General features: G+C 37.5%; 1 protein-coding gene across 1 annotated transcript; it reads right to left on the bottom strand.

The window, feature by feature from the left end:
- Nucleotides 1-1,024: 1,024 nt before the first annotated feature.
- On the bottom strand, nucleotides 1,025-11,950 carry LOC110201828 (olfactory receptor 10R2-like). The gene is given in 4 exon segments (XM_020977709.1): nucleotides 1,025-1,987; nucleotides 9,214-9,249; nucleotides 9,251-9,313; nucleotides 11,936-11,950. Coding segments are annotated over 4 exon segments (1,077 nt in total).
- Nucleotides 11,951-12,659: the final 709 nt, after the last annotated feature.

The raw sequence follows: 12,659 nt of genomic DNA, 5'->3' as shown, positions 1-12,659 counted from the left end.
AAAGTTGGAGAAATCAGCTTAGTATAATCTATGTCAGATGTTCTGGATAAATATAGTTTTGGCAGAAGCACATACGCATGAGCAACATTGTCACAAAATGAAATCCGATCAAAATTATTGTTTGTTTTAGATAATTCCTATTAAGGTCCTCATCATCCTTCCAGTCACCTGGTGTCACTTTTTACTCTTCTATTTCGCCCATATAGTATATGCAAGCAGTGGCCAGATGTTGTTTCTAACTCTTTACCACCTCTGACCTCAATCCCTTTCTCTGCACAAACATAGCTACTACCCTAGTTCAGCCCTCGATATATCTTCCTTCAACTATTGTACCAGTTTCCTAATTCATCTTCCTGCATCAAATCTCTCCCCACTTTTGTCTATTCTCCCCATTCTTCACAAAGTGATTTTTCTAAAGCACAGGGTTATCCATATCATCCCTTGCTTGTTACAGTCTAGTGGCTCCATAGAGTCAAATATAAACTCTTCTGTTTGACATTTAAAGGTCTTAGCATACATTATACTATTCCCTGCACTTACAATTTAACCAAGTTGACTTTCTTCCTGTTCCTCCCATTCATATAAAAACACAAGTAAAACATTCAAATATGAATAAGAGTATGATAACATACATTAAGCAAAATTGTGTAAAGAAAGTAGAATAGATTAGTATTGAAAAAAAAATTTTACTGAAGTGAAATCATAAACAATTCATATTTCCATGTTTTTAAATTGCATGCAGTGAATATTTACACAAAGAAATGTAAGTCCTGCTGAAAACTTGTTATTTCAACTGACTGATATGAGTTATTATTTGATTACTATGTTGTATATATTTAAAATTTTAATAGAAAAATATTCACCTATTTGGCTAGCTAGATTGGTAAAATTAACAGAATTTTTTTAAATCTCTACCCAAGTTTAAAAGGTATTCATCCCTGGGAGAAGCACTAAACTCCCATCTCTGTCAAAACAAGCAATATTTCTAGTACAACTATTCATCCATAATTATGAGAGTTTGAAATTATATGGTTTTGAGGGAAGATCCTCCCCAGCTGATCACTTTCCGGATGGCTATTTGGACATCCTTGTTCCTTAGGCTATAAACCATGGGATTCAACAAGGGGGTGATAATGGTATAAGTCACTGTCACCAGTTGATCTTTACTTGATGTGATCCTGGAAGGCCTCAAGTAAACAAAGGATGCACATCCATAGTGGACTACAACCACGGTGAGGTGGGAGGCACAAGTGGAAAAGGTTTTCTGCTTCCCCTCAGCAGATGGAATCTTTAAGATGGTACTAACAATGAAACCATAGGAGATGCAGATGAAGGTCAGAGGAAAAACAAGCACCAGGACACCACAGATGAATATGATAAACTCACTGATATAAGAATCACCACAGGCAAGATGAATAACAGGTGAAATGTCACAGAAGTAGTGTTCAACCTTGTTGGAGTTGCAGAAGGGCAGAATGAAGACCAAGGTTGTGCCCAGCAATGAAATTAGGAAGCCACTCATCCCACAAGTACCTGCTAACAGTCTGCAGACCCTCCAGTTCATGAGGATTAGGTAGCACAAAGGGTGGCAGATGGCAGCATAATGGTCATAACCCATCACACCAAGCAGCAGGCAGTTGGTGACACCAAAGCCAAGGAAAAAAAACATCTGGACAGCACAGCTGGTGAAGGAGATGGTCCTGCGCACAGAGAACAAGTTGGTAAGCATCTTGGGCAGGACAACAAATGTATAACAGGTTTCAGTGACAGAGAGGACTCCTAGGAAGAAGTACATGGGGATGTGGAGACTGTGCTCCAGGCAGATGACAGTGACAATGATAAAATTCCCACTGAGGATGACTAGGTAGAGGCAAAAGAAGACAGGAAAAAGCACAAGCTGCTTTTCATGGAGATTGGAGAAGCCCAGCAACAGGAACTCAGTGATTGTGGTTAGGTTCTCTGGAGGAAGTTGTTCCCAGGGAATGATCTGCAGAGATGAGTGAGGGAAGAAAAGGATGCTTAATTCTGTGGACTAATGAAGCTGAGGATCTTCATTCTGAATTTTCTAGATAATTGTCTGTAGCCTTATTTATTTTAATAACTACTGAAGGAGAAGGAAGCAGAGGAGAAGGAAGTCAGATATGCTAAGAACAGGACTCTACCTGCAATACACATGGACTTAGGGCATCATTAAGAGATGGCAACCAACAAGAGAGCAGCCAGAATGGTGACAGGGATATATAGGCCATGCTATATGATCATTTCCAGTAACTAGAGATTTTTAGCTAGGAGAAGAGAATATCTATTGAGAGCATGAAAGCTGTCTTCAAGTATTTGAAGTGTTGTCATATGAAAGACAAGTTAGGTATATTCTTAACGCCAGAGCACAGAATTTGGAGTAATCCATAGATACTGGAGAGATAAAGGTTATCAGCTTGTTATAAGGGAAGAAGCTCCTAATAGAGTTGTAAACATAATAGAGATAAATGTGAAGTCCTACATTTGGGTTCAAAAATTCAATTTCAGAAGTACAAGATGGTAGAAATTTTAATAAACAGCTGCTCTCTGAAAAAAGATATGGGCATTTTAAGGGACTTCAAATGCAATAGGAGCCAATAATGTAATATGACAATCAAAAAACCCAACTCAATCTTAGGTGTATTAAAAGCGGAATAGGATTCAGAATGAAAGTGGTTTTAGTCCTAGGAGCTTTATTCTGCCTGGTCAGGCTTCATCTGGAATTTAGGGTTTAATTTTTGGTGTCACATTTTGGAAAGGACATGAACAATATGGACAATGTCCAAAGAAGAAAAACTAGAGTTACCTGGAGGAGAAACTGGAGACCATTCCATATAAAGATCACCCAAGGGAATTGGGGAGATTTGCCTGGAGGAGACAACACTAAGGGAAATAGTGACCAATATCTTCAAACACTTGAGGTGATGCATTTGGAAAGGATCTTAGAGCACATCAAGTCCAGCCTCCCTCCAAATTTAGGAAGTTCTACATTCTACCAAAGGCAGCTGGTAGCACAGTGAAAAGAGTACTAGACCTGGAGTCAGGAAGATCTAGCCTCAGATACTTACTAGCTTTGCAACTCTGATCAAGTCACTTGACTTTACCTCAGTTTCTTCAACTGTAAAATGAAGAAATAATAGCATCTACCTTGTAGAGTTGTGAAGATAAGGTGAGATATTTGTAAAAAGGACTTAGTGCAGCATCTGGCATATGGTAGGTGCTATATGAATGCTTATTTCCTTCCCTAATGGTCACTTATGGTCACATAGTCTTTCCTTGGAGATGGCTAGTGATATTCTTTCCTCTATCCACATCACTTATTTCAGCATCTAGATTCCATAGGTAAGGTTGATCTAATTGTCTGTTTTTCATTTTATTATTTTTTGTACCTGTGTACTAATTTTTATCATACATGTATATATAGCACTTTGAAAAGTTTAAAGAGCTATGTAAATACTAGTTATTATTACTATAACTTTTATTATTATTATTATTATCATTCTATTTGCTCTAAAAAGTTGGTGGTTTGATGATATATATAGATGGGTGATTCAGGAATGACTTCCATATCAGTTACAAATGATTCCCTGTCTATTAAAGTGTTTTACTTTTTGCTCACCATATCATAGTCTTCTGATTCATTTCTCAGAGGAAATACTTATGATGCATAGGCCTCAGGATTTTTTTAATATATACATCTTTGGCCACCATCATCACTCATTTTCCAACATATTTTTACTGTCTTCCCAATGTTAACCTTTGCTTTGAAGTCACTGAATATCAAAGTATATGTTTATTTAAAGAGTTTATCAAATTCTTTCCGACATTTCTTTATTTGGGAAGGGGGTGAGGCAATAACTGGGGAAGATTAAATCTGACCAACAAGCTAAGAATGTTTTTCTTATATTTTTTGATACTTGAACATGTTATCATAAAATGTAAAAATCATTTTTAGTTGGGAGCCATGCAAAAAATGACAGTGGGTGAGATTTGGCATTAAATTGCTTGCATTCCTATATGGGAAGATGGTACATGTGACTCTTAAGAATTTTATCATCATTAGGGCATTTAGGAAGAGTCTACATAGACAGAGAGCATTGGTGTGTGATTATGTTGAGATGATCTGGAAAATAAATGAAAGGATGAGAAAGAGGGAAGTACTGGGAGAAAGGGAAAGAAGGGAGAGATAGAATGGGGAAAATAAAAGAGGCACATAAAAGAGGCACACACGGAACATTTTTTACAGTGGAGGGGAAAACTGTGGAGCTATGCTTGAACCTCATTCTCATCAGAATTGATTCAAAGAGGGAAGAATATATTATGCAAACACAGTTGGTTATAGAAATCTATCTTATCCAATAGGGATATTGGAGAGGAAAGGGATAAGAAACAGGGGATGATAATAAAAGGGAGGAAGAATTAAGGAAGGCAGTGGTCAGATGAAAAACAGATTTTTGAGAAGGAACAGCATAAAAAGGGAGAGAGAAGAATAAACAGAAGAAAATAGATGAAATTACATAGCTAGTAATCATATCTGTGAACGTGAATAGGATGAACTCACCTATAAAACAGAAGTAGATAGAATGGATTAGAAACTAGAATCCAACAATATGTTGTTTACAAGAGACACACACTCATGGAGTTAAAATAAGAGGCTAGAGCAGAATCTATTATGCTTCAGCTCAAATAAAAAAGGCAGGGGTAGCAATGATGATCTTAGATAAAAACAAAAGTAAAAATAGACCCAATTAAAAGAGATAATGAGGAAAACTACATTTCATTAAAAGATGCCATAGACATGAAGTAATATTAAAAAATACAGCAAGTTTCCCTGAAACAGGCTTCAAATATGTAGAGAACTAAGTCAAAATTTATTTTTTTAAAAAAAGAGCCATGCCCTAATTGCTAAGTGGCCAAAGGATATGAGGAGGCAGTTTTCAAAAGAAGAAATCAAATCTATTTATAATCATATGAAAAATGTTCCAAGTCACTATTGCTTAGAGAAATGCAAATTAAAACAACTTTGAGGTACCACTTCATACCTTTCAGAAATGACAAATTCTAGAGGGAATAAGGGAAAACAGGTAAACTAATTAACTGTTTGTGAAGTTGTGAACTAGTCCAACCAATTCCAGAGAACAATTTGGAACTATGCAGGAAGGGCTATAAAACTGTGCATACCATTTGGCCCAGCAATACCACTACTAAAAAGGACGATAAAAGTGAAAAAAAAATGTTCACAATTAAAATATCTACAACCTGCCCTATTTCAGCTAAGTGCCAAAGAAGAAAGGTAGAAAGTAAGTGGGCTGTTTCAATAGTTTTCTAATTAGTCTCTCTCCCTCAGGTATTTCCCTGCTCCAGGCTATCCTCCTCACATCTGCCAAAGAGATTTTCCTAGAGCACAGATTTGACCATGTCAGCCCCGCCCCTTCTCAATAAACTGCTAGGGCTCCTTATTTCTTCTAAAATAAAATAGAAAATCCTCTATTGATACATAAGGTCCTTACAGGCTGACTCTTTTTTTACCTCTCTAGTATTCTCATATTTTATTCTCCATACCCTCCAGTGATACGTATTACTTCACAAGCTATGTTCCCTCTCTCATCATCTGCAAAAGCTATTGGACAAGCCTGGAGTAATCTGCTCCTCATCTCCACCTTTCAACTTCCTTCAAGGCAACTCCAATGTCAGCTTCTGCAGAAGGCCTTTCTCAGGTCCCCATGCACTTGCAGCTTCTCATCTTCAATTTTTTTCCCCTTATACTGTGTAAGTATCTTATACACATTCATGTATCTAATTAGCTATTTTATGTATTCATTTATTTCTTTATTTACACTGTATATTCCTCTTTAGCATATAAACTTGAGGGTAAGGACAGTTTTTTCTTGAGTTTTGATCTTTCTTTTTATCCCCAGAGATTATACAGTACCTGGAACTGTGTAAACACTTGACAAACGTTTGTTGATTCATTGAATGACTTTGATTGAAATAGAATTGTTGAAGTTCTGATGTCTTATTTCCATCTCTGATCATCATGAAATTACTGCTGATCAGTCACCTAGTTTTGAACTCATGGCTTTATTTAAAGAACATCAAACTTTTGACATTTGAGTATCTTGGAAATACTTTTTAAAACAAATCTGCCTGTTGTCAGAATTTCAGTAGTCCTAGGCAAGCTCTTAGAAAATCCTGAATGCAATACTGTTCGATCTTCTGTCTTCAATGCCTTTTTCCCTTTATAACCTACACACACACACACACACACACACACACACACACACACACACACACCATGAATCCCCCAATCCCTTCCAAAAATCAAAGAATCTGGGAAGCTAGGTGACATAGTGGATAGAGCACTGTTTCTGAGTCAGGAGGACCTAACCTTAAATCTGGCCACAGGCACTTACAAGCCATGTGACCTTGGGCAAGTCACTTAACCCCAATTGTCTCCAACAAATCAAATCATATTAAATCAAAGAATCTCACAGTTGGAAGAGACTTTGGAGATCACCTGCAACAACCCCATAAATTCCCACTACTATATCGTACAAATCATCACACCAACCTCAGCTTGAACACATCTGGTGGCAGCAGACTCACCCCCCCATGAGGCAACCCTCTTATGTTCAGAAAATTCAGTTGGAAGGAATATCTTCCTTATAATGAACTGAAAACTATCTTTCAGGAATTTTTCTCTTTGGGTCTTAATTCTGCCTTCTAGTTCCAGATATAAAAAATCTGATCTGTCTTCCACTTGGCAGGTTTCAAATACTTCAAGACTAACATCATTTCCACCTAAAGGCTTATGTCCTACATCTATTTTGGCTTTGAATCCATCTATACCACCAAACCAGGCCGGCTTCATTGCATGCTGAGGTACAATAGTGCAGTGAAAAGAGAAAAAGCGGGTCATTAAGACCAAAGACCAGAGCTGGAGCCCCAACTCATTTCATCACTTAGGGGTTTGTGAGACCTCGGTCAAGTCCCTGAGCTTTTCTGAACCTCAATTTCCTCATTTGTAAAATAAAGATAATAAAATGTATACTAAACACACCATATTCCTTTCATTTGTTTCATAGAAACAGAGAATATCAGAGTTGGAAAGGATTTATAGAACTTATCTAATCCTTTTGCATCTGAAGAAGAAAATGTTGTATGATACCCCTTCCACATAATAATCCAGCATCTGTTTGAAGACTTCCACTGGGGAAGAGTACAGCCTTACCCAAGACAGTACATTCAAATTTTGAACAACTCAAATAGTAGGAAGTTTTGTCTTACATAAAAACTAAATAAGCTTTCCTGCAAATTCCATCACCTGGTCTCAGTTATGCCCTCTTGGACAAAGCATAACATTAATTCATCTTCCATGTAATAGCCTTACAAATATTTGAAGACACTTATCAGGTTTCAATATCATTCAAGTTAACAACTATTTATTAAATACCTACTATGTGCAACAAGCAATTACCATGTGACCTGGTTTCTAAATCTCTCAACCTCTGGGCATGTTACAGCCTATCACTGGAAAAAAAAAAAAGAATCTGGTGAATTTACTCACATTGAGGCATTAAGGACCAAGTCCCATAAGGACTCGATATGTTACTTCTCAACCTATTATCTAAGTATGACCTTTGTTTCCTGCCAATTTCTTCTTCCTGTGATGCCCCAATCCACCTTTCCACTTATGAACCTATAATCCCTTCCTCCTATTTCAAATGTCACCTCCCCAGGAAACCTTCCTTGACCTTCTAACTTGAAGCAATTTCTCCCTCCTATGAATACATATAACCTCTTGGATTTTTTTGTTTTGTTTTCATCCTTTATAAATAAAAGAAATTTTTAAATATTTGTAATGATGGTCAACTGTGAAAGTAAGCTACTCTGATCAATAAATGATTCAGGACAATTCTGAAGGAAGACAGCATTTATACTTTAAGGTTTGCAAAGTGCTTTACATATGTTATCTCACTTGATCCTCTCAACAGCCCTAGGAGGTAGGAGCAATTATTATCCCCATTTAATAGATAAGGAAACTGAGGCTGATTAAGGTTAAATGATTTGTCTAGGGTGCCAAAGCTAATAAATGTTTAAGGTAGGATTAGAACTCAGATTCCAGGCTCTACATTCTATCCATTGTGCCATTTAGCTCCCTTTATGTCACTTACAATGTAGGACCTTGTATATATGTCTTTGTGCATCTAAACAGCCCATAAGGTCCTTAAGGGCAGGCATTATGTCTTATATACCTGTATCGTCAATGACTGGGACAGTACCTGGCATTAAGCAGATTCCCACAGGTATTTGTTGGACAAATAAATGAATGTTTGCAAATTTTACTCTAGTTCAAATCCTACCATTTCTCCTTACTAAATGTACGAGTTCTAGAAGCCTCAGGTTCTAAATTACATGCACTAAAATGAGGACTATATTATCTCTAAGGTCACTTCAAATCTAAATCCTATGACACTTTGCCTTCTGTCTGGTCCCCAGACTAATGACATTACAGTAGTTGGGAGAAAAGTCAAGGCTCCCTCTCCCAAGACTGCTGCTTTTAAATGCACCACCTGGTATTTTACATAAATGTCCTGTCTCTTCAAAAAGAGAGCAGACTTCCCAAGGACAAAGATGAGACCTTCTATATCTGCTATGTCTTCTAACCCAATCCTGATATTAAATTATAAGAATAATTTATTCTTAAGTAGCACTTTGGAGTTTTTAGACAGGACTTTCAAATCCATCAATATTAGTTTAATGTCTCAACAATCCAATGAGGAAGGTATTATAATTCTTTGCCAGGATTTGGACTAAGTGGTTTCTGCATTCCCTTCCAACTCTAAAACTATATGATTCCATGTTTCTATAATTCTATGTTCTCCATTTTATAGATAAAGTAACTGAGGTGACCCAGAGAGTTGGTGAATTGCTAATGATTAGACTACTGGTAAGTGGTAGAGTCAATACAAAGAACATGAGTTTTCTCACTCCAGTCTCAGATTCTCTCCATTCCAGCTCAGGCCCCAGGAACAAAGCTGCTTATTCAATGAATATCACCTCCCAAGGTACTGAGACTAGGGAGGGTAAAGTCCATTTTGCTGATGAATGAAAACCCAAGTGACTGATTATTGATGAATGGGATAATATTACAAGTACTACCAAGATCTTCCTTAACCCATTGTGCCCCCTTACCTTATCACAGCTCTGATTCTTCATCCTGATATTGGTATTGTGGCAAAATCAAATACAAAGTAAAACAGGAAAGTGAGGTCAGAGGAGAGCAAGTTTTTTTCTAGATGGGAACAGGGTAATGTTATAAACACAATCTTCACCAATTCTTTCCTTTTCTATCTACCTTGGAACCCTGTGACTTCTTCCCTGCAGCTTTTGAATACAATGGGGTGAGGGATAGGGGATGCCATTAGTGAGCTAATACATTTCAGATCAGGAGCTCGGAGGAAGCATATCCATTCAAATCCACCTGGAATGCATAGAAGAAGGATGCAGATTTGGGGAGAGGGGAAGGAGGAGAGAGGTATGTAGGGGAGAGAAGTACAGACCTGAGACAGAGATACTTTGATATACAGAATTGAAGGTGATAAAAGTATACAGGTAGATCGGAACAAAGGGTGTTGTGAGAGGGGATAATGAAAAAGAGGTTAATAAAGTAACTTACTGAAAGATGAAATGAGAAACTGAGACAAAGGAAGGAAAAAAGACACAGTATCCTCAGGGTGCAGAACAGGTTCTAAGAAGGACATTGCCAGGGTTGGCTTAGTCTCTAGTTCCCTACATTTTCCAATTATTTATTGACTACAATGGCTTCTCTATGACCACTTCAACAGCAGCACTGCCTTTCTTACCTTTTTGCTTCCCCCCCACCTTGGTTCCATAATCTCCCAGCTTCCCCCCTCTGCCTGCCAACCCTCCAGCTTTCTTTAAGCACTTTATGCTTCTCTCCACCACTTGCTACTTCATAATTGTTTCCCCTTATTTGCCCAATGATTATGGAAAAGCAAAATACAGCTCAGAAGAAAGTTGAGGCCAATCATGAAATGAGCAGACCAGTACCCAGACGTAAGTTTTGTTGTCCTACTCCCCATGGTCAGGAGTCATGGTGCTCTCCTTTATAAAGGTCCTCTCCTTTCCGACATAAGGAACTCCAAAACCCTATCTCGGGTCCCACATTAAGTGCTCAGGCCCATTAGCATTGGTGTCCTATTTCTCAGTTTATGCTCCATCTGTTCCAGGAATATCCCAGCTGACATTCTCCATAAGAATCTGCACTTTCCATATGCTCTGAGGGTGCCTCCATACTCCCTAGATCCTATGGCTTCAATGAAAGACACCAAGAACATTTCAGATATACTCATACCCTACTAGCCTCAACCTTACTTTTTTTTGTATAGTACCCTCAGCCTCCTCTCCATGGACATTCCTCCAAACTCTTGTCCCAATGAGCATTATTAATGGACTTTTCTTCTATCTCTCTCACAGCTGTGGCCCCAGAGCTTTTATCAGAAATTTTGTTCCCATGACCCTAGAGGATCATTACTACACTACATTCAACCTAAGTTCTTCCACCCAAATTACTTAATAGAATACAATGATGACAACCAGGTCTGAGACATTGAGCTTAGAGATCTATGACCAAGATAAAGAAATTGGAACATTCATAGGGAGAATTTTCTGATCTCTTCTCCATGGTTCCCTGTGGACTCATTAAAGAACTAGTTTCTAGTGAGGGCCTCCAACAGAAACAATAAATCTTTCCCTTCAGGTTTCCTGCCCCCAAGTCCCTATTGAAGGCTAGACATAGAGTTCTCTGGGTTGGTCTCTGTCACCCTCATCCCTTCCCTTACTTCTTGTTTCTGCATCCAAGGAGAGTGAATTATGAGGAATCAAAAAGAAACAACTTGAACTAGTAAATACAGAAGGGATCCTACAATTATAGAAATCATGGACAAAGGTAGAAAAGGGAAAGAAGCAGGTGTAGGTCTAGATGCTACCCCCCCAAAAAAAAAGAACTCCCCCAAAAAATGTCAGTAAATGCCTTCCTTGAGTCAGGAAGCAAAAGAGTTCTTTGACCTGGGGACTCTTCATGAATATTTAGCTGGGGGAGAACCTCAAATGGGTCTTTCTAACTAAGATCAAGGTTCCCATCAGCTTCCTATTCCCATAGGGACCAAGCCAAAGCTTATGTCATAAGAGCAGCAAGGATAGGCTTTAGGAACAAAGGCCTCAGTTCCATTTGAAAAGCAATGGTTAGTACAACTAGTACCCTAGTCACAGAGAGCCACTAAAACAGAAGTCATTCCTCACTGGTGCTTTCTTATCTGAACAGATAAAGGCCTTGGGCTATGTGTGTGCTCTATTCTATGAAAAGTGTGAAAAGTGTAACATTATGTTCATTTTGCCTTTGAGTCAGGCTAGTTCACTAGGCTGCTGGAATACCAAAGTTCAGTGAAAAGAGCGCTGGTCATTAAGACCAAAGAGCAGAGCTCAAGGCCTAGTTCATTTGCTCAGACAGTTATGTGATCCTAGACAAGGCACTAAAAGATATGGAATCTCAGTTTCTTTATCTGTAAAGTGGGAGTAATAATCTAGTACTTAAATTATCTATATCACAGGGTGTGGTGAGTGTTTTATAAAGCTAAGTTACTCAAAAATGTGAGTTATTATTAACTAACTTCACAATGCCTTCCAACTGTGGGTGTCCAGGCAATAACTACTTGGGTCCCTATCAGGAGGCCACTTCATAAGAATGCCTCAAAGTGAATCAGGTGTAGTGAATTCAAGGTTCAGTTTTATTGGTCAGCATCTGCTGACCTGTATACCCTGCAATATGGATCTGATGTGTGCTTGCTGTGTGTGTGCTAGCTGAAAATCACACCCAATCCTTGGCCCTCTTTACCTGCTCCTGAATCATTTCTTCTTAGTTCACATCTTGCATCCTAAGGCAATCACACAATATACTCTGCTGTCACATTTCTTCTCACAGACAAAATTTTTCAGTCCTCAAAAATAATCATTCATGATATATTAAATTTACATTAAAATTACATTAATAACAATGGAGAATACCACTTGATAAACTGCTTCAATAACTTAATATCTAAAACATATACAGAACATAATAGATGTAAACATCAGAATAGTATATGCAAAGAGAAAAAAGTACCATTAGTAATAATAATAAATAATAATATAGTAACACTCTGTTAAGACTACATATATTATATATAATAGTAATGCTATATTAATATCATAAATGGCAATGCATGCATGACACTATAGTTACATATATACACACACATAAAAAAGACATACTAATAAAACATTAAAAAGTAACTACAACCCATTGTATAAGACAACACAAAAATCATAAACAGTGTATAACATATTATAAGTTGAAATTACAAAGCAATATTATATATAAATAATCAGGTACTATATCTGATTGAATTAATAAATACTTCCAGTATATCATCTAGCTATGATGTGGCTAGAAATGTATATGTATCATATATATAATACATGCTGTATGTGTATATGTACATGATATGTGTTGCATTTGTGTGTATGCATATATACATATGCATGCATTAATGTATGCATATGTGCACGTGTGTATATGC

Source organism: Phascolarctos cinereus, unplaced genomic scaffold, assembly GCF_003287225.1.
Source record: "Phascolarctos cinereus isolate Bilbo 61053 unplaced genomic scaffold, phaCin_HiC Scaffold_5;HRSCAF=322, whole genome shotgun sequence".
Taxonomy (NCBI): domain Eukaryota; kingdom Metazoa; phylum Chordata; class Mammalia; order Diprotodontia; family Phascolarctidae; genus Phascolarctos; species Phascolarctos cinereus.
The sequence above is the reverse complement of the archived record's forward strand: the minus strand, read 5'-3'. Positions and strand labels throughout refer to the sequence as shown.